At 43.3% G+C, this 26619-nt stretch overlaps 1 protein-coding gene across 7 annotated transcripts in view; it reads right to left on the bottom strand.

Moving 5' to 3' along the window:
* The window catches only part of AOPEP (aminopeptidase O (putative)), a 361551-nt gene that overhangs the window by 13394 nt on the left and 321538 nt on the right, over window positions 1–26619 (bottom strand). For 4 of the 7 annotated variants that reach the window (XR_010945107.1, XM_067744804.1, XM_067744803.1 and 1 more), the window contains one exon: window positions 20102–20218. The exons of the other annotated variants lie outside the window; for them this stretch is intronic. Coding sequence is in view for 3 of the 4 variants with exons in the window: in XM_067744804.1 (XP_067600905.1) it covers window positions 20102–20218 (117 nt within the window). In the remaining variant the exon portion in view is untranslated. The remainder of the gene's footprint in view (window positions 1–20101; window positions 20219–26619) is intronic. 7 annotated transcript variants of the gene reach the window in all.

The raw sequence follows: 26619 nt of genomic DNA, 5'->3' as shown, positions 1-26619 counted from the left end.
CCATTTTTGGATTGGGTTGTTTGTTCTTTTGTTATTAAGCTGCATGAGCTGCTTATAAATTTTGGAGATTAATCCTTTGTCAGTTGCTTCATTTGCAAATATTTTCTCCCATTCTGAGGGTTGTCTTTTGGTCTTCTTTATGGTTTCCTTTGCTGCGCAAAAGCTTTTAAGTTTCATTAGGTCCCATTTGTTTATTTTTGTTTTTATTTCCATTTCTCTAGGAGGTGGGTCAAAAAGGATCTTGCTGTGATTTATGTCATAGAGTGTTCTGCCTATGTTTTCCTCTAAGAGTTTGATAGTTTCTGGCCTTACATTTAGGTCTTTAATCCATTTTGAGCTTATTTTTGTGTATGGTGTTAGGGAGTGATCTAATCTCATACTTTTACATGTAGCTGTCCAGTTTTCCCAGCACCACTTATTGAATAGGCTGTCCTTTCTCCACTGTACATTTCTGCCTCCTTTGTCAAAGATAAGGTGACCATATGTGCGTGGGTTTATCTCTGGGCTTTCTATCCTGTTCCATTGATCTATATTTCTGTTTTTGTGCCAGTACCATACTGTCTTGATTACTGTAGCTTTGTAGTATAGTCTGAAGTCAGGAAGCCTGATTCCTCCAGCTCCATTTTTCGTTCTCAAAATTGCTTTGGCTATTCGGGGTCTTTTGTGTTTCCATACAAATTGTGAGATTTTTTGTTCTAGTTCTGTGAAAAATGCCAGTGGTAGTTTCATAGGGATTGCATTGAATCTGTAGATTGCTTTGGGTAGTAGAGTCATTTTCACAATGTTGATTCTTCCAATCCAAGAACATGGTATATCTCTCCATCTATTTGTATCATGTTTAATTTCTTTCATCAGTGTCTTATAATTTTCTGCATACAGGTCTTTTGTCTCCTTAGGTAGGTTTATTCCTAGGTATTTTATTCTTTTTGTTGCAATGGTAAATGGGAGTGTTTTCTTGATTTCTCTTTCAGATTTTTCATCCTTAGTGTATAGGAATGCCAGAGATTTCTGTGCATTAATTTTGTATCCTGCTACTTTACCAAATTCATTGATTAGCTCTAGTAGTTTTCTGGTAGCATCTTTAGGGTTCTGTATGTATAGTATCATGTCATCTGCAAACAGTGACAGCTTTGAATGACCTGATATTGATATGTCCACATCCCTGAACTCACCTCTTGGGCCCAGAATTCCTCAGCTCCACCCACTTCCCCATGGGTCACTCTCTCAGAGCTGTGTCTTACATCCTCTCCAGCCCAATGTTCTTTGAAACTGCTGTCTCCTTATTCAGTAGTTTATGTCTTTACTAACAATAAAGTGCAAACTCAGTGAGAGCACGGGCCTGGGAGCCTTCAGGCTGTCTCCAGGCCCTGTCTCAATGCCTGGCACATAAGTAGCTGCTTAATAAATGTTTCTGAATAAACGTACCATTTAAAAAACTCAGAATGCTTTTCAGCTACTTTGAAATTATAATGCACAGTTGGAAGCTGTAAAATGCTTTGAAGAATGCCACCCATCCCATTTATGACAGGAAGCACTCCTCTTTTTAAGTCCTTTTGATTTCAGAATTTACTGTTGAAGGGGAAAAAAAATCTGTCCAGGGAACACGATCTGGGAAGCCCATTAAACCTCATTTTGAGTTCCATTTTATAATCTGTAAACAGAAAGACCAAGGCTCATGGCTTTTGCGAGTTAATAAGTCTAACGCTGCAATAAACAAACCTCCTTTTTAAATTTGCGTCCTTAAATTAGACTTAACGTTGCTTTAAAGTGGGTTTACTGCTGGTGAGGGAAGCCTGCCTGGCAGCCTGCGCGTGGGGAGGCCTTCCTAGAGCAGCCCAGAACAGACAGCCTTTCCAGCAGGTATTTCGTTTAGGGGCATCTGTAACGGTCCAGGATGTCTCATCTACTCATTCTCATGAGAAAAGATGAGAGCACAGCTGAGTGTACAGCTGTCACATAAAGATTTCCAACACTTCTCTTCTCCTTCTCTCTCTCACCTTACAGCTCCTTACTCTCAAAGGGCTGAGATCTTAACACTGTTTTAACTAAAGGGAATGAAAAGTTGCTCTGTGTACTGCCATAAAGCCAGGCTAGTAAACCCCCTTCGCCCTGAAGTTAAGACAACAAACGAGGAGGCGGAGGCTCTCAGCTCTTTTGCAAGGGCTCTTGCTAACCTTGCTTGAGTCAGACCCTAAAACCCTCCGCTCTATGTTAACTGGATATAGCCGGTAATAACGGGTTTTACCAGTTATAACTAGAGCTGTGGCAACGTGCAAAACAGGGATCGTCCAAACCTGCTATCGGGATCATCACACCAAGTGTGCACATGGAGTGACGGTGAGGATCAAAGGTGATGACAAACATCAAGTTTTATATGTTCTCTCAGGCAAATTCCAACCTTTCTTCCTTCTCCTATGTATATACTATTTCAATGAATGACATTAATGCCATGCAAGGCAGCTGGCTCCAAACAGTAGAACTCAGTAGCCCATGTTGAGTCCACCCTGAAATACAGCACAGTGAGCCTTCCCTCCCTATCAAAATGGCACACTAAATGGTAAAACATTCCAATATGGAATTCCACCTCCTTCCCTCATTTCATTAACATACGACACGTGGCCTTTGCTAAAAAAAAGGACTTTTACTGTTGGCAGAAAACTGACCATGGGTTACTTCCTCTGAGAAGCTCTGAAGGGGCACTCGTGCTTTCTCTCCATTTCCTCAGGGGCAGACGTGACTGACTCCGGAGGGCCTCACCAAGTCTGCCAGAAAGGTTCGCTCTCTCCTGAAGGGGTTTCCCTATAGCTTTAGTTATCCAATCACCTTATCCTGTCATATACTAGTCACTCTATTCCAGAATACCTGGAGATCCAGGAAACGTCATTCTCCAAAAAAATAAGTACTGGGTATTAAGGATGAAGTGGTGAATAAAACAGACAAGATCCTGCCCTCTTTGAGCTTATAGTTCAGTAGAAAGTCTAAGAAAAATCCAGTAAGCAGGCAAAAGCAGACTCACGTTAGTGACAAACGCCCTGACAGGAGATAACAGGGTGCAATGAGGGCAATGGGAGTGACCCAGGGATGTAGTCAGGAGACTCCCTGAGAAAGGGCCACTCTAACTAAGAGACAAAGGAAGAAAAGACACCAACTGCTGAACGGGGCAGCCTAAGCTCAGTCGATTTCCAGCCTTACCACGTGTTCCATGAAAAAATTCAACCCTCCCTTCCCCGTTTCTTCTTAGTGGCTATTTCTTCCAATACCTTCCTTACAGAAGCTAGAGAAATGAACTTTAAAAATTAAACCCGAAGACTTAAATGTAAGAGCTAAAACTATAAAACTCTTAGAAGAAAACACAGACATAAATCTTCTAGACATTGGATTAGGCACTGGTTTCCTAGATTTGACACCAAAAGCACAAGCAAAATAAGAAAATACAGGTGAATCGGACGGCTTCAAAATTAAAACGTCTGTGCTTCAAAGGACACTTTCAAGAACGTGAAAAGACAACCTAAGAAAATGAGAGAATATTTTTGCAAATCATATACCTGATAAGGATCTTGTATCTAAAATATACAAACTATTATAATTCAATAATAAAAAGAAAAACCTGTTTAAAAATGAGCAAAAGATCTGACTAGGTATTTTTCCAAAGATGTATAAGTGGCCAATAAACAGATGAAAAGATGCTGACCATAATTAGTTAATAGGGAAATGAAAATCAAAACCACAACGAGAGGGGCCCCGTGGAGCGTCGACGCCTGGAAGAGGATGCTCTAGAGGCAGGGGTCCCTGTGGGAAGTTGCCACTCCCCTAGGGCACTGCTCCACGCCTCAGCCACCTCCTACCCTGGCTTGCTTTCACCGCCACCCACTGTACTTTGTGTCTTGTCACTCCCGAGTCATCTTACCTCCAGTTTTCCAGAAAATAATTCGGATTTTCCTGTTAACCCCTGTGCATTTCCAGTACTGCCGACAGAAGTAAACGCATGGATGAACAGGCTGAACAAAAATTCTGGAGGTTGGGAAGTTATGATCAATGCTAAGACCCAGCTCCACCCAATGGCCAGCAAGCTCCAGTGCTGGACGCCCCATGCCAAACAACTAGCAGAACAGCAACACAGCCCCATCCGTTAGCAGAGAGGCTGCCCCAAATCATACTAAGTCCACAGACACCCCGAAACACACCACCGGATGCAGCCCTGCCCACCAGAAAGACAAGATCCAGCCCCATCCTCCAGAACACAGGCACCAGTCCACTCTACCAGGAAGCCTATACAAGCCACTGAAACAACCTTAACCACTGAGGGCAGACACCAAAAGCAATGGGAACTACGAACCTGCACCCTGCAAAAAGGAGACCCCAAACACGGTTAAGTTAAGCAAAATGAGAAGACAGAGAAATGTGCAGCAGATGAAGGAGCAAGGTAAAAACCCACCAGACCAAACAAATGAAGAGGAAATAAGCAGTCTACCTGAAAAAGAACTCAGAGTAATGACAGTAAAGATGATGCAAAACCTTGGAAGTAGAATGGAGGAAATACAAGAAACGTTTAACAAGGACCTAGAAAAACTAAAGACCAATCAATGATGAAACAACACAATAAATGAAATTTAAAATTCTCTAGAAGGAATCAATAGCAGAATAACTGAGGCAGAAGAACGGATAAGTGACCTGGAAGATAAAATAGTGGAAATAACTACCACAGAGCAGAATAAAGAAAAAAGAATGAAAAAAATTGAGGACAGTCTCAGAGAATTCTGGGACAACATTAAACGCACCAACTTTCGAATTATAGGGGGGCCCATTAGAAGAGAAAAAGAAAGAGTCTGAGAAAATATTTGAAGATATTATGGTTGAAAACTTCCCTAACATGGGAAAGGAAACAGTCAATCAAGTCCAGGAAGCTCAGAGAGTCCCATGCAGGATAAATCCAAGGAGAAACACGCCAAGACTCATGTTAATCAAACTATCAAAACTTAAATACAAAGAAAACATATTAAAAGCAGCAAGGGAAAAGCAACAAATAACATACAAAGGAATCCCCATAAGGTTAACAGCTGATCCTTCAGCAGAAACTCTGCAAGCCAGAAGGCAGTGGCAGGACATATTTAAAGTGATGGAAGGGAAAAACCTACAACCAAGATTACTCTACCCAGCAAGGATCTCATTCAGATTCGATGGAGAAATTAAAACCTTTACAGACAAGCAAAAGTTAAGAGAATTCAGCACCACCAAACCAGCTTTACAACAAATGCTAAAGGAACTTCTCTAGGCAGGAAACACAAGAGATGGAAAAGACCTGCAAAAACAAACCCAAAACAATTAAGAAAATGGTAATAGGAACATACATATCAATAATTACCTTAAATGTAAATGGATTACCATTTGGTCTTATGTTCAACCAAAAGACACAGACTGGCTGAATGGATACAAAAACAAGACCCATATATATGCTGTCTACAAGAGACCCACCTCAGACCTAGGGACACATACAGACTGAAAGTGAGGGGATGGAAAAAGATATTCCATGCAAATGGAAATCAAAAGAAAGCTGGAGGAGCAATTCTCATATCAGACAAAATGACTTTAAAATAAAGACTGTTACAAGAGACAAAGAAGGACACTACATAACGATCAAAGGATCAAACCAAGAAGAGGATATAACACTTGTAAATATTTATGCACCCAACAAAGAAGAATCACAATACATAAGGCAGATGCTAACAGGCATAAAAGGGGAAACTGACAGTAACACAGTCATAGTAGGGGACTTTAACACCCCACTTTCACCAATGCACAGATCATCCAAAATGAAAATAAATAAGGAAACACAAGCTTTAAATGACACATTAGACAAGATGGACTTAACTGATATTTATAGGACACTCCATCCAAAAACAACAGAATACACTTTCTTCTCAAGTGCTCATGGAACACTCTCCAGGATAGATCATATCTTGGGTCACAAATCAAGCCTTGGTAAATTTAAGAAAACTGAAATCGTATCAAGTATCTTTTCTGACCACAACGCTATGAAACTAGATATCAAGTACAGGAAAAAAACTGTAAAAAACACAGAAGCATGGAGGCTAAACAATATGCTCCTAAATAACCAAGAGATCACTGAAGAAATCAAAGAGGAAATCAAAAAATACCTAGGAACAAATGACAATGAAAACACGACGACCCAAAACCTATGGGATGCAGCAAAAGCAGTTCTAAGAGGGAAGTTTATAGCAATACAATCCTACCTCAAGAAACAAGAAAAATCTCAAATAGACAACCTAACCTTACACCTAAAGCAATTAGAGAAAGAAGAACAAAACCACCCCCCCGAAGTTAGCAGAAGGAAAGAAATCATAAAGATCAGATCAGAAATGAAGGAAACAATAGCAAAGATCAATGAAACTAAAAGCTGGTTCTTTGAGAAGATAAACAAAACTGATAAACCATTAGCCAGACTCATCAAGAAAAAAAGGGAGAAGACTCAAAATCAACAGAATTAGAAATGAAAAAGGAGAAGTAACAACTGACACTGCAGAAATACAAAGGATCATGAGATTACTACAAGCAACTCTATGCCAATAAAATGGACAACCTGGAAGAAATGGACACATTCTTAGAAAAGCACAAGCTTCCTAGACTGAACCAGGAAGAAACAGAAAATGTAAACAGACCAATCACAAGCACTGAAATTGAAACTGTGATTAAAAATCTTCCAACAAACAAAAGCCCAGGACCAGATGGCTTCACAGGCACATTCTATCAAACATTTAGAGAAGAGCTAACACCTATCCTTCTCAAACTCTTCCAAAATATAGCACGGTGAGGAACACTCCCAAACTCATTCTACGAGGCCACCATCAACCTGATACCAAAACCAGACGAAAATGTCACACAAAAAAGTAAGCTATAGGCCAATATCACTGATGAACATAGATGCAAAAATCCTCAACAAAATACTAGGAAACAGAATCCAACAGCACATTAAAAGGCTCATACACCATGATCAAGTGTGGTTTATCCCAGGAATGCAAGGAATCTTCAATATATGCAAATCAATCAATGTGATAAATGATATTAACAGACTGAAGGAGAAAAACCATATGATCATCTCAACAGATGCAGAAAAGGTTTTCGACAAATATCCACACCCATTTATGATAAAAACCCTCCAGAAAGTAGGCAGAGAGGGAACCTGCCGCAACATAATAAAGGCCATATGTGACAAACCCACAGCCCACATCGTCCTCAATGGTGAAAAACTGAAACCATTTCCTCTAAAATCAGGAACAAGGCAAGGGTGCCCACTCTCACCACTATTATTCAACATACTTTTGGAAGTTTTAGCCACAGAACTCACAGAAGAAAAAGAAATAAAAGGAATCCAAATCGGAAAAGGAGAAGTAAAACTGTCACTGTTTGCAGATGACATGATACTATACATAGAGAATCCTAAAGATGCTACCAGAAAACTAGTAGAGCTAATCAATGAATTTGGTAAAGTAGCAGGATACAAAATTAATGCACAGTAATCTCTGGTATTCCTATACACTAATGATGAAAAATCTGAAAGAGAAATTAAGGAAACACTCCCATTTACCATGGCAACAAAAAGAACAGAATACCCAGGAATAAACCTACCTAAGGAGACAAAAGATCTGTATGCAGAAAACTATAAAACACTGATGAAAGAAATTAACGATGATACAAACAGATGGAGAGATATACCATGTTCTTGGATTGGAAGAATCAACACTGTGAAAATGACTATACTACCCAAAGCAATCTATGGATTCAATGCAATCCCTATGAAACTACCAATGGTATTTTTCACAGACCAAAAAATTTCACAATTTGTATGGAAACACAAAAGACCCTGAATAGCCTAAGCGATCCTGAAAAAAGAAAAACGGAGCTGGAGGAATCAGGCTCCCAGGCTTCAGACTACATTACAAAGCTACAGTAATCAAGAGAGTATGGTACTGGCACAAAAACAGAAATATAAATCAATGGAACAGGACAGAAAGCCCAGAGATAAACCCACACACATATGGTCACCTTATCTTTGATAAAGGAGGCAAGAATATACAATGGAGAAAAGACAGCCTCTTCAATAAGTGGTGCTGGGAAAACCGGACAGCTACATGTAAAAGAATGAAATTAGAACACTCCCTAACACCATACACAAAAATAAACTCAAAGTGGATTAAAGACCTAAATGTAAGGCCAGACACTATAAACTCTTAGAGGAAAACATAGGCAGAACACTCTATGACGTAAATCACGGCAAGATCCTTTCTGACCCACCTCCTAGAGAAATGGAAATAAAAATAAACAAATGTGACCTAATGAAACTTCAAAGCTTTTGCACAGCAAAGGAAACCATAAGCAAGATGAAAAGACAACCCTCAGAATGGGAGAAAATATCTGCAAATGAAGCAACTGACAAAGGATTAATCTCCAAAATAGACAAGCAGCTCACACAGCTCAGTATCAAAAAAACAAACCACCCAATCCAAAAATGGGCAGAAGACCTAAATAGACATTTCTCCCAAGAAGAAATACAGATTGCCAACAAACACATGAAAGGATGCTCAACATCACTAATCATTAGAGAAATGCAAATCAAAACTACAAAGAGGTTTCACCTCACACAGGTCAGAATGGCCATCATCAAAAAATCTACAAACAATAAATGCCGGAGAGGGTGTGGAGAAAAGGGAACACTCCTGCACTGTTGGTGGTGGGAATGTAAATTGATACAGCCACTATGGAGAACAGTATGGAGGTTCCTTAAAAAACTAAAAACAGAACTACCATATGACCCAGCAATCCCACTACTGGGCATATACCCGGAGAAAACCATGATTCAAGGAGTCATGTACCACAGTGTTCACTGCAGCACTATTTGCCATAGCCGGGACATGGAAGCAACCTAAGTGTCCATCGACAGATGAATGGATAAAGAAGATGTGGCACATATATACAATGGAATATTTCTCAGCCATAAAAAGAAAGGAAGTTGAGTTATTTGTAGTGTGGTGGATGGACCTAGATAGTCTGTTATACTCAGTGAAGTCAGTTAGAAAGAGGAAAACAAATACCATATCCTAATACATATATATGGAATCTTAAAAAAAAAAAAAGGTTCTCATGAACCTTGGGGCAGGACAGGAATAAAGACGCAGACGTGGAGAATGGACTTGAGGACGTGGGGAGGGGGAAGGGTAAGCTGGGACAAAGTGAGAGAGTGGCATGGACATATATACACTACCAAATGTAAAATAGATAGCTAGTGGGAAGCAGCTGCATAGCAGAGGGAGATCAGCTCGGTGCTTTGTGACCCCCTAGAGCGGTGGGATAGGGAGGGTGGGAGGGAGGGAGACGCAAGAGGGAGGGGATATGGGGATACATGTATACATATAGCTGATTCACTTTGTTATACAGCAGAAACTAACAGAACATTGTAAAGCAATTATACTCCAATAAAGGTGTTTAAGGGCTTCCCTGGTGGCACAGGCACAGAGTCCGCCTGCCGATGCAGGGGACGCGGGTTCGTGCCCCGGTCCGGGAGGACCCCACATGCTGCGGAGCGGCTGGGCCCGTGAGCCATGGCCGCTGAGCCTGCACGTCCGGAGCCTGTGCTCCACAACGGGAGAGGCCACAGCAGTGAGAGGCCCGCGTACCGCCAAAAAAAAAAAAAAAAAAAAAAGATGTTTAAAAACAAAAAACCACAATGAGATAGGTCTTCACACCCAGTAGGATGGCTAAAATGAAAGCCAGACAATAACGAATATTGACAAGGATGAAGAAACGCTGGAACCCTCATACACTGCTGGTAAAGATGTAAAATGGTGCTCTGGAAAACAGCCTGGCAGTTCCTTAAAAAGTTAAATAAACTAACCATATAAGCCAGCAATTCTACTCCTTAGGTATAAGTCTGAAAAGAAGTGATAATTTACATCCACACAAAACACTGCACCCAAATGTTCACAGCAGCGTTACACATACAGCCACAAAATCCAAATGTCTATCAACTGATGAACAGTTAAACAAATGGGGTTTACTCATACCATCACAAGTATTTGGAAATAAAAAGCAAAGAAGTATTGACACGTGCAAAACATGGATGATTCCTAAAGACAGTATGCTACGTGAAAAGAAGCCATTCACAAAAGGTGTATGTGATCCCATTTACTTGAAAGCCCAGAGTAAGCAAATCTGTAGACACAGGAAGAGTCTGGTTGCCAAGGACTGGAGTGGGGGGAGATGGGAATGACAACTAAAGGGTACAGGGTTTCTTTGCGATCGGATGACGAACACATTCTATAATTGACTGTGGTGATGGTTACACAGCTCTGTGAATACATACTAAAAACTACTGTTGTGCACTTCAAAATGGGTGAATTATATGGTATATGAATTATTTCTCAAAAAAAGTTGGTATTAAAAACAAGCCTAGAGTCAAGCTGGGGAAGGCTGTTTCAGGAAATGGTACTACTCTACGCAGTCAATTCCTGAGAAGACCACCTGCTGTCCTGACAGTAGAGCCAGGCGGACAAGCCTGCTCTGGGCTGCTGCTGGCTGGCTGGCTGCTCTCCCCAGTGCCTGTAGATTTCCACGCTCGGCGTGGTCATCTGCTCCTACCCACAGATCAGTTGGTCTATGGAACACAATTCCATGTGGTTCAAAGCTGCAGCAACATGTAGACTAAGTAGCTTTAAAAATCATTTTTAGGGCTTCCCTGGTGGCACAGTGGTTGAGAGTCCGCCTGCCGATGCAGGGGACAGGGGTTCGTGCCCCGGTCCAGGAAGATCCCACATGCCACGGAGCGGCTGGGCCCGTGAGCCATGGCTGCTGAGCCTGCGCGTCCGGAGCCTGTGCTCCGCAACGGGAGAGGCCACAACAGTGAGAGGCCCGCATACCATTAAAATAATAATAATAATAATACTAATAGTAATAATATTTAAAAACTCATTTTTAGTGCCACCCCATAAAGTCTGCTGATCTTTAAATTTCGTGCCCTGACAAACACAAAATACCATCATTTGCACATAAACAGGGGTCCTTTCATTTTTTAAAACAATTTGAATTCAATACAACTGTTTTCTCTTTGCTATCAGGTACCAGCACAAACATTCGCGCCTAAGAGGCATAAGCTGCCAGGGAATCCTGTAGGATCTATGGAGCACCGCCTCCTCCCTAAAGGGCAGGTTCAGGGACCATACTTAGGCCGCTGACGCTGTGGGAGCCTCCCACAGACTACAGGAAGAGCTCATTTTATCTACAGCCTGAAGGTTCCACAGCTTGAAGGCCAGAGAGAGCGAACTCTCAAATTCTGGTGTACCATGGAACTAGAGAGCAAAGGAGGGTGCACCGGAAAGGCACCAGAGGGAAGAAGAGCAATCTGGAAAGGTATTTTGGCAAAAGTGAGCCCTCTATTTTAGGGCACTGAAGGCAAACTTTACATGGGAATGAGACTCTATAATTGCGAAAGAAAATGGCAGTGGGCTCACAGACAACTGTGTGCTTTTTTGGGGTGTGGATTTCAGTACAGAAATCTAATACAAAAATATATAAACTACTGATGGAGGTATAAAGAACCTAGAAACAGCAATAAAACCCCACATGTTGATTTTACTCACAACAGCATTAAAGACAAAAGGAACAGGAGATGTAGCTGGGTTTGGGGCACTATCGAAAGAAGAGTGTCAGGGCAATGTTATTTATTAACCCAGAAAATGTGTACGTCTCCACATCTTTCTGAGAAAATCTGTACAGACTTGGCGGGGGAGGGGGGAACATACACAGATGGCAAGAGGTGATAATGCCCCTTAAATCTCCAAATATCTATACAGTAGGACGTGCTGCTAAGTACATGGAAGAAAGAATGGCAAAGAATAAGCAACCAGGGACTTTTCTAATAAAGTCTGGCTGAACCTGTAGCTAAAAGCCCGCCGTTAAATGCTCTTTTCCTCTTTTATTTAACAGATAGATTCTAAATGCTTTGACTGATTATAATTGTTTACTTAAAAGGTCTTTTCAGAAAAATTAGGCAGATTATGCCACCAGTGGTTCATTTTTTCTTTAAACGAACATCTGATCAGCCACAATGTCCTGTAACAATTCAAGGTAAATAAAACTCAGGCCCTGGCCTCAGGAACAAGAGAGGAATACTCATCTAAAAACAAAGTCCTTTGTCATTTCAGCTCAGTTTTCAAAAATCATTGTATCACTATATAAAGCAATGGAGACTTTTTTGGTCTCCAAAGGTTTCCACAGAAAAATTCTAGGGGCACTGAACTGAATAACAGAGAAAGAAAACGCCAAGAAGAAATATCTAGAGATATCTTCCTGACTTTGAAGAAATGTTCTAAAGCAGTAAGTGTTTCATAAACCAAATACAACAAAGAAAAAAATACACAAATGTAACTAAAGAATTATATAAGAGCTTTTTATCCCACATTATAAAACGCACATGTTTTAAAATCCCAGTATGTCTAAGCAACCAAAGAAAATCACCCCAACCCTTTTATCAATCCATACCCTGCCCAGCTTTCCAAACTCTACAAATTACAACGCTGTACCAAAATGACAGCCGCGTCCCTCACCAGGACTGTTTTAGCTTTTTAAAAAATGGATATTAAGTCACACTACTTATAGGTCACATCCTCAAGTTCAGATCCATCAATGTCTGACCCTCTGATTTGCAACCTGAGCTTGACCATGTCAAGGAGCCAAGGAGCCAGACCCCTTGTCCCTGGGAAGAAACGGTGACAAACCTGCCCAATGTTGGATATGGCAGGTGTCAAACTGCCTTTCTGGAAGCTCCCATTCCATCGGGCTCCTTGTATTTTACCCTGGAAAACCACTTTGCTAATTGCACCACACCGTTCCAACCCTCCACAACGGTCTCCTTTTTTTTTTTTTTTTTTTTGTCTGCATTGGGTCTTTGTTGCTGCACCAGGACTTTCTCTAGTTGAGGCAAGCGGGGGCTGCTCTTTGTTGCAGTGCACGGGCTTCTCATTGCGGTGACTTCTCCTGTTGTGGAGCATGGGCTCTAGGCACGCAGGCTTCAGTAGTTGCGGCACGCGGGCTTCAGTAGTTGCGGCTCGCGGGCTCTAGAGCGCAAGCTCAGTAGTTGTGGCGCACAGGCTTAGCTGCTCCACGGCATGTGGGATCTTCCCGGACCAGGGCTCGAACCTGTGTCCCCTGCACTGGCAGGCGTATTCTTAACCACTGTGCCACCAGGCCCCAACAGTCTCCTTTTTATGTTCAATCTGAAAACCTGCCTCCTGGCGCACTGTTCCACAATGGTGCCTCCTGACACTGCTGGGCAGTGACCTGGGGAAGCCTGGGGATATGCATTCCCCCAAGACAGACTCCAAAAGGGAAGGAGGGGAGGAAGAGGCGCCCACCAAGGGGGCTGGGGCCGGCGCTCTGGCACTGCTCCTACGCTTGGGCCCTGGCGACCCTGCACAGCTCTGCAGTCCTGCAGGGGCTGTGGCGCCAGCCCGGCAGGCTGCCCTCACACACCGCCGTGATGACAGGACCTGACGTCAGCAAGGCTGGTTTCTGCCTTTGTGCTACTTAGATTCTGCATCGAGGTGTATCAAAGGGGAAGGAGGCACCAAGTTCAGCACACCGCGGTTTACTAAATATAAACTGTTGAGCACCCTGAAGTGGTAACAGAGCCCACTGAGATTACATCTAACCTCTCCTCTAAACTCTTCCTGTGAGGAGCACAAAATAGAAATGTTTTCTTTATTTTGTAGCCAGAATACTACAGAAAAGCAGCCAGGGGAGAAAAGGGGAGTGCTGAGCCCCTGAACGGACGGCAGGGAACAGACCCTGAACACTGTGCAGAAGACGACGGTCATCATGACCAGAAGGAGTTTTAGCATAAAGGGAATGGGCAGAATCACAGCTACAGATCAGTCTTACATTTTAAACATATGATAACCTGACTAAACCTTTATTCTCTGCCCTTTCAGTATGCCTCTCCAGAGGTCGGTTGATAATGGAATGTTCTCAGTTCACAGAAACTATGCTTTTGGCTCAAATGAAATTTCAGAAATGAGCATCGGAGCTGTCAGACTTTTGTGGGCCTGCAATCGTGCCTTCCACTTGTGGACTTCAAATAAATGCTGTGGTATTTTCTTTTCAAATAAACAATGAGTTCTCTTACTGACCAGTATTAAAATCTACCCCCTCCCTGCAGAGGTAAAACCCACCAAGGGAGGTGGCCAGTTTACACGGTTTTCAAGGGCTCTTCCACCTGCGCCAGAGGAAAGGCAGTGGTGAGGGAAAGGCCTGCAACGTTGGATGTTCTTCCATTTGCAATCAACCTTGCAAGTGTCCTTTTCAGAGCAGAATGCAGACAGATACTGGCATGGCTTTCTCTGGGCACTAGTGGTAAAACAGATTTGTCCTCACTCACTCACCTGTTTCCTTAGATTTACTTGCTACTACTACTTTATTTTGCAATTCCTTCTTTTTCTTCCATGTGAAACATTTTGTTTTCACCTCCCCCAGGGTTACATTCTTCGGAGCCTGAGAGAATACAGCCGGCTCAGGGTGGCCCCTAAATGTAGTTAACCATGTTCTAGCTATTCCACTCTGTATTGTAACCATCAGGCACTTCATTAGATGAGATGAAAAAATTGCCTTTTGTGGTCAGTTGCTGCTTTAGAGCAGTGGTTCTTAACCAAGATGACTTTATCCCCCAGAAGATATTTGGCAATGTCTGGAGACACTTCTGACTGCCCAAACGGGTGGGGTGGGGAAGGGAGAGAACTGCTATTGGCATCGCAGGGAAAAAAACCGGGGGTGTGATACATCACCCAAGGCACAGGACACCCCACAGCGGAGAATTATCCACTCCAAAATATCTGTAATGCTAAGGTAGAGAAACCTCGGTTTAGAGCAAACCACCCTGGACCCGACCCCACCGAAAAAGCTGCCAAGACCCCAGATTAAGAATTCTGTGACCAGGTGCTCAGGGGCTCCTAACAGCTGGTAGCTTGTACTTCTTGTCTCTCTTTCTCATTGCCAGTCCTGACAGATTAAAGAGACAATACAAAGGTTGTCTGAGCTAAATAAAATTTGACCGTTTCACACCAAACGAGAGAATGTGAATCTTATATGACAAGAAATTATGCTAAAACTTCTCCTCATGGTGTTAACAATCCCATGAAGAGGGGGTTTATGGCTCCATTTTAATCTTGAGGAGACAGAGGCTCAGGGACCTTGGCCACAAGTCTGAAGGCAGGAAGCTGGTGAGGACTGTGAGATCGTCCTGTTCCACGTTTTCCAAACTGTGGGCTGCGACTCGTTAGTGGGTCACAAAATCAATTTGCTGCATCACAATGCACATTTTTAACGCAAATAAAATAGGAAATAATAGCGAATATAAGAGTACAAACAGTTTCGTAAAGCCGTTTCTGCCAGTCGGCCGTGGTCAAAAAGGCTGATAGCCAGCAGTCTAGTCCCGGTACTGCTGTGCAGACGAAGAAAAAGGGGCCCGGGAGGGTGGGCAACTTGTAAGCGGCCACCAGCCATTTGGGGACCTGGGACCAAGTCCAGCTTTTTGCTAAGTTGATGCCTCTGCCAGTACCAGGTGCACGGCCTGGGTGTCTAGATGGGATGGAGACCTGGAAGAGCAGTACCCCTGAACAAAGACTGGGACGTGGAGCCAGGGCAAGATGGAGACACTGTGCCCACCCCTTCCCACCCCAACCTAACCCAGGAGGCCTCTTCCTTTCAACCAACAGCACTTTCCCAAATACAGTGAGGGGGAGACCTGGCTGGTAGTGGCCTCACCCAGAAAACTAAATTTCTGGCTCACCCTACCAAATGAAACATCAGAGCAGAGCATGGTACCGTGGGGACCATTTTGACTAACATCCACCACTCCCATCTGAGCCAGATGAGACAGGGAGTGGGCTGCTTCCACATTTTCTGAAATTCACCTGAGGGGTGCCCCAATTTTGAAGTGTTCAACTGTAGTCTGTAGATAGAAATAGCTGCTTCGAGGTCAGTCATGGGGCTTTTGGGGAAAAAGGTCACAGAGCCAAGTGGAGTGGAGCCTCTCTTCATTAACACAGGAAAGCTGTTTTTGAGGCTTAGGAGACCTGATAAAGCGGGCTGGGAATTCATTATTTTAAAAAAGGATCTCAGAAAACACCTCTTGTTTGAAGAATCAGTTGTTTAACATGTTTTAAAACCTTTTGGGTCTTTCTTGGAACCAATATGCTCGGAAACTGTAGACAATGTATTCCTATGAACTAAGTTTCCCTTTCAGTTCATTTTCTGACCTGGTTAAAGCAGCCCAGCAACATGGCCAGAGGCTTCTTTGATTCAGGAGGTAAAAGATGGTAACTACTCCTGTAGTCAGTGTTACTTTCCAGGCTAAGGAATACAAACGTTCCTCCTCCAAAGCCCCACTTCTCACATGGTGGCGACACGAGTGGCCAGGCAAGGCATAAAATGGCCTAAGATGACATGCATTACTGTACCTAGCTTACTACATCTGTCCTCATGCACTTTTCCTTTAAGATTCTGAACACAAGGTGTCCCTCCGTGCAGGGCAGACTTGTGTATTCACACCACATGTGATGCAGGCACCCGGAGGACAAGGGGCGCGTAACATGCAACAGCGTTCCCCTGACACGCAAACAGCTGGCAAAGAACACCATCCACCTGGTCGCCATGCTCGGAAATCCTGACCAACAGATTGGACATTCTGTGAATACAACCGGAAACACAGAAGCAACACAACTAATACAAATATTGAGCTACACGAAGAGCATCATTAAAATAAACTTCCCAGTGAGACAGCACCAGCCCACCCACAGACACAGAAGGAAGGAGGGAAGGGACAAGTGGGCACGACAGCAAAGAAGCTAAAGCAACTACTGAACAGAGGGAGCTGATTCATGGTTAGCACAGGCTTCTTACACAGTTGAGACTTCTGGTACATCAAGAACATGCTGCTCTGCCAACGAGAGAGCTCTGCAGTGCGCTGGGCAATTAGGAGCTTAAACGAGCTACGGAAATAGCAGGCTCACCTTCTCAAAAAGTGACTTCACATCTGTGCTTGCTTTCAGGAGAAATGCTAGTCCAAGGAAGACTAGGGGGAGCCTTTCTTTACCTCCTGGAAATATGAGGAAGTAGCCCCCCGTCCCACCACTGTCCTGAGCACTCCCTGCTGCTGTGCTAGAGACCCCCCCCCCGCCCCCCGTCCTGGGACTGAAGTCCTTCTGCACAGACACCTAACCCAACACCATGGTCCCAGGGCCTGTGACAGCACCCTGAACAGAGAGTATCAGCACAGTCACGCACATTGCTCCTTGCCGGGAAAATACCTCTAGAGCCATTTCCCATAGGGACGCTCCACATCCAAGCTGCCCCTCTCCAGCACCTTCAGCCACGTTTTAAATGACTGCTATTTACTACACATTTAAAGCCCTGATGATAACTGAAAGGGACTATCCTTGTATGTTTGGTCAAGGAGAAGCACCAAGAGTAAAGTCAGAATCTTCATTTTCCCAGCAAATAACAATTCTTTCTCCCATGAAATGTTCTGTCACTTAAAATAAAGGCAGATGGTTAGTCAACGAAATTCCTGCTAATCAGTGTCACAATAAATCACACTTAACTAATAAAGTTTCTAGAACATACCCTGGTTGGCCAAAATCCTGTTGCTTTTCTGGTTCTGAGTGACCTTTCAAGGAAACCTCGCAGTGAGATAAGCTGTCAATGTAACTGACTATGTGCCAAGGCCTAGGAGGGCCTGGGAAGGGGGCAAGGCAGTGGCACGTTAGGCCTCAGGGCCTTAAGGCCCTGATCTGGGCCCTACCCACCCCTGACCTCAACCCTGCAGGCCCCAGAGCAGGGGTCAACAAACTCAGAAGGGGGCAGGCCAAACCAGCCCACAGCTAGAAGTGGTGTGGACGTTTTACAGGAAGGAACAACAACAAAAAGAATTATCTTGAGATGTGATAATTATATGAAATTCAAGTTTCAGGGTCCATAAACAGCTTTACTGAAACACAGGCACGTCTGTTCGTTTACATACTGCCTATGGCAGCTACAACAGCAAAGTTGAATAGTTAGTTGTGACAGAAACCGTATGGCCTGAAATACTAAAATCTGCTCCTTTACAGAAAAGCCTGCTGACCCGTATCCTAGAACATGCCATGCTCACACCTTTGCACTTGCTGTCACCTCTGTATGGAAATCAGTCCTGGCCCCTTGGCTTTGCATGGCCAACTCCTTCTTGCCCTTAGGTCCTGGCTCAAATGTCACTTTCTCTTGTGGCCTTTCCTGAACTCTACCTAGAGACACCTAGCTCACTTTCACCTGCAATCTCCTTTGTAGCTCTTATCTGAAACTATCCTGCTCATTTCCTTATGAGCTGTCGTTCTAGAAGAATCCAAACTTCCTGAGGGTGACCCTTGCCACTGCTGTATCCCTAGTGACTGGCAGAGTATTTGTGAACTGCATGGACGCTGACCACGCTAGTTACTTAAACCAGTCAAGCCTCCCTCAGGCCCCAGTCTCTCATAACCAAAGAGCCAAGCCTGAAGAGACTGCTCTGGCTTTGGGCATCATGATGCAGTCTGAGATGCAAAGAAGCAACCAAAATAAAACCTGTTATATTTCCCGAAGGTTTAAGAAGTTACGTATAACAACTAAGTTGAGCTGTAAGTTAAGAACACAGTGTGCTTTATGTTTATGCCAACAGGAAAGGGGTGGGGGGACCAGGGTCTACCACCTCCCAGCTTCTGGCAAAAAGTGGAGGAGTGACAGGTGCCCAGCACCTGCTTTGATCCTCCCGCCTTCGTCTGCCCACTGCCTGTCACTGGGGCCTGGCATTTCAGTGGTATTCAGCTCTGATTAAAGCATAACCTCATGCCTATAAATAGAGACCTCTATAAAACACTAATTAAAAATAACAAGCTGGCATTTGGAAACTCCTATAAACAAAAATATAAGAGCTGAAATAAACAGCAACAGTTGCATGTTTCATCTATGCTGAGATGGGTAAAAAGCTACATATGTCTTCTCTGGAGTTTTTCAATTAACTCCTGAATTTACATAAGGGTTTTAACATGTATAACAGTACCCATCTTACCTTTTAATCTAATAATGAGCTGGCTTTTCTCCATTTACTCCATTTTAAGAATCGTGAAGTTAATTTTTAATAATATTTTATTTAACCCAACATGTCCAAAGTATCATTTTGAGAAGACATTACTGAGACATTTTGCTTCCTCTTTTTATACTATGTCTCCAGTATCTGCTACGCATAGTTCACACTTACAGCACACCTCAATTCAGAACAGCCACATGTGCCTAATGGCTGCCTTACTGGACTGTACAGTTTTTAAACGTTCATTTATTCTCAACTGAACACAAATCAAACCTACTTGCCTTTAAGGAGTTTTATATAAGAGAGACCGTGTGCTTTTTTACTTTAGATGACTAAATAATTTATTATTTTATATATTTAGAAAACTCTGGAACTCATCCTAGGGTTCACATTGCATTCTTCACAATAAGCTAAAAGATATTAAGGACCCCATCATATTGCCTTCCCACAAGCATCCAAGTTTGCTTTTCAAACCATGGCTGTTAGATTTAGTTTTCATTTCCTTGACACATGGCTCCTGTCCTGTCCTAACTGAATACAACTAAGAAGCTCTGGCACATCTCAGCCCAGTTTTCTTAATGTGCAACAGGACGGCACCACCATCATGCACAAGATGACCCACCCAAGTTTATAATTCAAAAACATTCCACCCGCCTGCTCATTCCTTTAGGAGACTTATGTCCATCTTAATGATTTAAGAAGAAAGAGGGAAAAACTTAGGACCTCAAAATACCCTGGTAATGACCAGGATCAGAGGTCCCCTGCTGGAGCAAGCGCAACCAGGGAAGCAGTTTACTCTTTGCTCGAAGTGCTGCTTTTCACTCGTAAGACACAGCATGGGATGCTGCTTACAGAGAGTTCCAACAGCTGGGGACGCAATGGGATCATACTTCACCAACAGTGAGGACCCACAGTGTAAATCCTGAGGGTGTTCCTGGTTACCTCTGCATCCTGCTCCGAGAGGTGGTACGTCCTCTCAAGTCTTTGCAGAGTTCGGGGATTCAGAGTCCTCTGCTCCAAGAGATGCTCCAGAAGCAAGACCAGCTGGTCTGGAAGAAGCTGAGGACAAAACCAAACAGCCTGTGAAAATGCCATTCAGCTTACAAGAAATTAAACCCAAACGTTTAGACCAAAGACAGCAAATCCAGGGTAACCCTGGGGACTCCCAGCAGCTGCTGAAACATTGGAAGACTGTAGACTTTACTATGGTAAAACCTCAAGGTTTACCTTGTATCCCCAAAGACACTGCATTCTGGGGTCTGATTAAGCCCTATTCTCCATGGCTTCTCATGTCAGTTCTATATTTAAGAGCAGATCAAAAACTGAGTCTACCTTGTTTATTTTTTTAGGTTGTACACCATGAATTTTTTTTTAAGGTGTACAACATGATGACTTAAATGTATACATACACTGTGAATGATAAAAACTGTGCTTATCTTAGGGCTTCCCTGGTGGCACAGCGGTTGAGAGTCCGCCTGCCGATGCAGGGGACACGGGTTCGTGCCCCGGTCCGGGAAGATCCCACATGCCGCGGAGTAGCTGGGCCTGTGAGCCATGGCCACTGAGCCTGCGCGTCCGGAGCCTGTGCTCCACAATGGGAGAGGCCACAACAGTGAGAGGCCCACGTACCGCAAAAAACAAACAAACAAACAAACAAAAACCTGTGCTTATCTTAATAAAACATTATCATGGTTTTATTAGATCTTTTTCTCTACAGCATGCATATGCCAAAAAAGGTCATTTAGCCTAGACAAATACTCAAGAAACCGTCTGATCTTAGGTAAACACATGGAAGTTTAACAGAAATAAGCAACTTTCAAATTTCCTTCTTTAGCATGTGACTTGCAAATGTACACCAAGAAATAAAAAGCATGTAATGAAACTAGAACCATGTTTCACAATCCCTCTATTACAAAATCTGTAAGTTTATTATTCCATTAAAAAGAAGGTTGTATGTATGATTACACACACACACACACACACACACACACACACACACGCCCAACCACACAAGGTCACTCAGATCCCTGAGTTTTCATACAGGATAAGTAAAAATGGTATTACCACTTAAGGGCAAAGAGAGCAAGACGTTTTTATATGGTTCAAAAATAGCACAAACTAATCTGTGAACAAACAATACTTGTGATATCCAAGAACTTAAAATATCTGTCTTATTCACTCTTGTACCACAGTGCCTAGATCAGCCTCTAGCACAGAGCAGCACACAAACGGTTAACAGAAGAAAAAAATTCAATTTAAGACACATCTTGTAGGAACCAAAATGTATTTATTCTAAAATGAAGGTTTTAAAATAACTACTATGAATTCCACTATTCTCGACATTTAGCTTTTCTCCATTCCTGATTATGCCCAGGCAATCCTGTCAACTAACTCAAATTTACAGTTCTGGAAGTCAATACTAGAGCAACAGGATATTCACAAGAACACCTGGATTTTAATCCCCATTTTGTTACTCTAAAAGAAATTTCAAAAATTATTGGCTTCTCCCCTACCTCTCTTTACCTTTCAGCCCCCAAGTGTGCACTGCACCTCTGCCTCCCTCTCCATTCACACACACTCTTCCAAAATGCACTTGCAGGAAAACCCAGCAGAGACGGCATGCATGAAATTTACTACATAATTCCACAAAGAAAGCATTTCTTATCTTTCCTCACTTCACCTTTCTAAGGTCTAATTAAACCGCCACTTCCCTCTAGACAGACAGACACAAATGCACACCACTTGATTCTTGATTATTTTCATTTCATAACATCACTCCATCCACCACAGTCATGCTGTGGCTCCTCTCTCAGGCTGAGAGGAGAAACGAGGTGCTTCAGCAAAACCAGAGGTTTACGATTCAGCACTGACCTGTGAGGTTATATATGAGAACACTTAATTTCCTTCCATTAGAACTACTGTGTCTGTAAGATGCTTTAAAGATATCAAATTACTATATACTAGTACAAAAATGCCATGTTTCCATTTTCTACAGTTTTAGACACATGAGGCTACTCGTATGATATTAAAAGAAACTTGCTGTTTTATAAAACAGACCAAATTCAGAACCACCAGCTTCTGGGGAGCATGCATACCCTTGTATACCACGGGCACCATGAGCACTTGGCAGGCAGGCACTCATGGCCGCCGGCGGAGGGAGGAGTCTTACCCAGCCTCTGGCACTCCCGACCCGGCAGCAGAGCTGACACTTTGTTCTCAGCCTTTCTTGTGGCCCCTCTTATTGTAGTTCCATCTTCTCAGCTCGGCCCAGCTGGGCCTGGCACCCAGGCTCCCTCTGCCCTCCTTCCCATCCATCTCACCCTGCAGCCTCCCTCTCTGGATCTTCCTTCCCTATGTTCCAAGAGGGGCCCCTTCTCTGGTGGAGGCTAAGCCTTCAGCCCCAGCCATGAGTGTGCCCCTCATTCCCCCCTAAGGCCACTCTCCCTGACTGCCCTCCTGCATTTGAACCCTTCTCATGGAGTCTACCCTTTCTCCCCAAAATGGTCTCTCCCCACCTGCCCCACTACATCCCTTTCCAAAGTGTGCTCCAGGTGGCTCCCACCCTGCGGCGGGCCTAGGTGCCCGTCCAGCAGCAGCCCATCTGTCTGTACAGGGGCAGGGGAGGGGAGGGTCCCAGATTGGGTCAGAATGGCTAGCCAGTCCTGCATCCCCACGCGCACGCTCAAAACCGGTCAGCAGTGCTTCTACAGGCAGCCAATCCAGGGCAGCAACAGCTACTCAAGAAGAGCGCTTCTGGGGAAGGGCCCAGCCTGATACAGCACAGAACACCCATGGGCTGCGGGTGGCGGCCTCATTCGCTAACTAAGTGCAGCAGGAACAAGCCCGGCCAACTTTCAGAACTGCAGAAAAGGGAAGAGTAGAAAGAAAAGCATCTCCCTATTACGTGCCTGCGCTTACAAAGAGGCCTATTGTTAGAACCCAAGCTTAGGATTTGGTTTAAGCTAGAGAGACCCAGGGAGGAAAGAAACCCTGAGTAAGACAACTAGCTTGGTCCTCAACTTACCCCAGCTGGGTTTGACCAACAAACTCCTGTTTAATATCAGAGAATTACTAACATGGGAACCTATCAAAATATCTGGATTCACACTTTCGTATCTCTCGCAGTTTTCTTCTAAGCAAAAAGTTCATACACACCTGCACAGAGAAACAGAACCAGAAGGATCACTGACAGCTTTCGTCTTCTCATTTTATGCAATGGAAAAATATCTAAAGCCAAGCCCCCTGACTTAAGATGGGCAGCCGAGATGGAAGGGAGGGAGTCAAGCCTTTGCGGTTCTTTGTTCAGTTTAATTGACTTTAATTGGAGAAAGGCAAAGAACAAGCATGCACACACCCCACCAGCTCTCCCTCCTCCTTCACTAAGGTGCCTGCTTGCTCAGAGGTGGGCAGGGGCACCAAGGACCAACACAGAGGCTGAGAACATTCCTCCATGATGCTGAGAGGTCTTCAGAACGGACTTGTGTAAGTGACTCTCCTTAGTAAAACCACCTGTAGCCATCTGGCTTTCAACTGTCATTCCTCCAATTCGGGGGGGAAGGGGGGGCTCGTATTTCAAATCGGTGATCAAATGCTATTTTAGTACATAGGCAAAATTCAGTCTCTCTCACTCACAAATGAGTACGTGAACATTACATAATTTTTACATGAGATTACAGACCCTGAAAAGAGAATACTGAAGCAAAAATGTGGCAAGCAGCTTGCTTTAGTACAGCATATTTCTCTTTGTAAAATAAACACTCCCTATAAAGCCACCCTATAATGAAAAAGAAGTACTAAGTAATAAACCAAAATGTTCGCAAAGTAACTGAGAGAGATCATACACCAGCAAACGTGTTCAGACGCAGTGCTGGGTGCCACCCGCCCTGGCAGCAAGCACAGGGGTGTTAGGAAATGCCGTGTGGGTCACTCCACTCCCACCCATGTAGAAATCAAATTAAATTTCACATGACTTCTAGGCCCACTGTGTTTAATACAGCAGTGTGGGGCGGTGGGGTGGAGACAGACACGGCTTTAGTCACAGCATGGAGTGATTAAGAAAAATAAAGCACATGCTTCAGAGCATTATCTCCTGAGAAAGCAGCTCGTTCAAACATTAGAAAAAGAAACTGCCTTTACTGCTGAGGGTCTAGGAGTGCTCACACCCACAGTTCAACAGTGAGAGGAAGAGCAAGTTCTTTCCTTTGCACAAACTAGGAACTCACGATGAGGTTATTATTTTTTCCGTATGGAAACCAGCTCGGTATTTTTTAAATGCATCTGCCTCAGAAACTTAGACAAAATAAGAGTGGGGTGCCAAAGTCATGTGGGCACTTGAAATAGAGGACTTCACAACACTGGAACACTTACTCGAACACAAACAATAAAACACCAAAGGAGGTCAATACATTGAGATTTGTTAAGAATTCTGGAAGTCTGTGTTCTTGCTCTAAACATGGAGGATTCCACGGCTGCTAATTACCCAGAAACGCACAAAGAGAAAAAAAGTCTACCTCATAATTTTTCCCAGTCAGCCTAAGGGTTGAGGCAAGTTGCACAAGTTTGAACAGTTCTAAAGAGTTCTTACACAGGCTCTTGGAAAGAAAATATGGATTTTCCAAACGCACCCTCCTAGTCTACAAGCAGCACAAAGAAAACGAACCTTGACTCTTCCAGAAGCCTAGAAACCTCTTTCTACTGTCACGGGGGCATCACTCACTCCTGGCTCCCTGAAGACCAACCACACAACCGAGGTCCTCCACCATTTCTTCTATAAACAGGACTCCGAAAGGGCCAGCTAGGCTCCTAGATCAGAAAGTGCCCCATACGCATCTCACTACTGACCTTCCACAGGCAGGACCAACACAGGGAACCCGGGGCCCGCGAACATCCACGTCCACTGCCCGTGCCCCTCCAAAAGCAAAGGAGGGCACCTCCCCTCACAGCCCAGCTGGCGCGCTGCAGCCACACACGAAGGAAGTCTCAGACTCCCAGACGGGGAATGAGCCTAGGACTAATGCAGCCACCGACGGACAGTGGCGTGAGTTCTATTATTACCTCACTATCACTCTGGGATCTGCGCCTAAATGAAGCATGCTTCCTCCCTGATGCCATTTCCTTTTATCCTGGCTGGAGACTAAATGCAGATCAATGGGGGCAAAATACATATGATGTCACTTCAATTTATAGCAATGGCCTCCCTCTCTTTCGGTCTGCCTGAAATACACAGAAAGATCAATTCTTCCCAAAAATGGTTAAAAAATGCTTAGGGAGCATTCTTCTTCCAGAAAAGCATTCTCTGCTATATTTGTCTATGTTACTACGGCAGGAACTGTTTACACTGAACAAAAACAGAAAAAATGGGGGAGGGAGGAAAAAAATCTCAAATTCTCCTGTACGCTGGCTGAGATTCAACACAAGCCGGGTCCAAACCAGAATTGAGGAGGCTGACCTTTGAAAGTCACATGTATTCTGGCATAGAGGCACAAAAGAGACAGCAGTTCTCCTTTGCCCCTTGGATTAAAAAGGTAATCCCACAGATATAAAAGGTCTTTTTAATAAGATTTCCTCCAAAGTCTAACAAATTCCTTTCTACTCTTCCCAGAAAACACATCCACCACACTACCCACCCTCAGGTGCCCTGAAGAGTATCAGAACTCTGGTGAAGTTGACCTTGCCTACTCCAAACACTGGCCAGGACCATGGTTCTCACTTCATTGTTTGTATAGGATCTTTCATCTGGCACTTTCTTAACGATAAACGTTTTTAAGTGACAAAAATGAACTATTTGATAATATATACATAGGAGAGTGTCTGGCCAAGAGCTGTTGTCAACAAGGATATCATGATATAATTAAAATGGTTTGAGTCTAAAACAGTAACTTATATAGAAGAAAAACACAATTGTTCTGAACTGCTTCTAGAAACAAAACTTACAAAAGAAAAACCATCCTTTCCATGTTGAAGAAAAACAATACATTTTAAAGAACTGACGAATTTAAGAATTAAAGTCTCTGGTTCACATTATTTGGGGGACATAAATTTGATTTGCCAACCAATGAAAGTCACTAAATAAAATTAAAAGTGAAAATAATTTTCTTCAAAAATAAGGAAATCATTGAATAGATGTACTTATCCAGCATAATCAGTATTTCTGATTATCAAACATCTTTAGGGAGTATGCCTATGGACAAATTTTAGGAAAATTCAAGCAGAAGAAAATATTTATATAATTCAGTTCACATAGAAAAAAAGCATATTTACTATATTTTGGGGAAAACAATTCTAACAGCTACAGTTGAAAAAGACTACCGAACTTTTGAGCCATAGTTTGGTTGTGGTGCTTCCAAAAGTGACACCACAGTGACCAAAACAGACACCATCATTAGCAAAGAGTACCTGAAATAATTCATTGGCATAAATCATTCTCATATCTCACTCATGTCAGATTATAAGGGTCAAAT

The sequence above is a fragment of the Pseudorca crassidens genome, chromosome 7, assembly GCF_039906515.1.
Source record: "Pseudorca crassidens isolate mPseCra1 chromosome 7, mPseCra1.hap1, whole genome shotgun sequence".
In the NCBI taxonomy this organism is placed as follows: domain Eukaryota; kingdom Metazoa; phylum Chordata; class Mammalia; order Artiodactyla; family Delphinidae; genus Pseudorca; species Pseudorca crassidens.
Note: the sequence above shows the minus strand (reverse complement) of the source record. Positions and strands in the feature narration are given on the sequence as shown.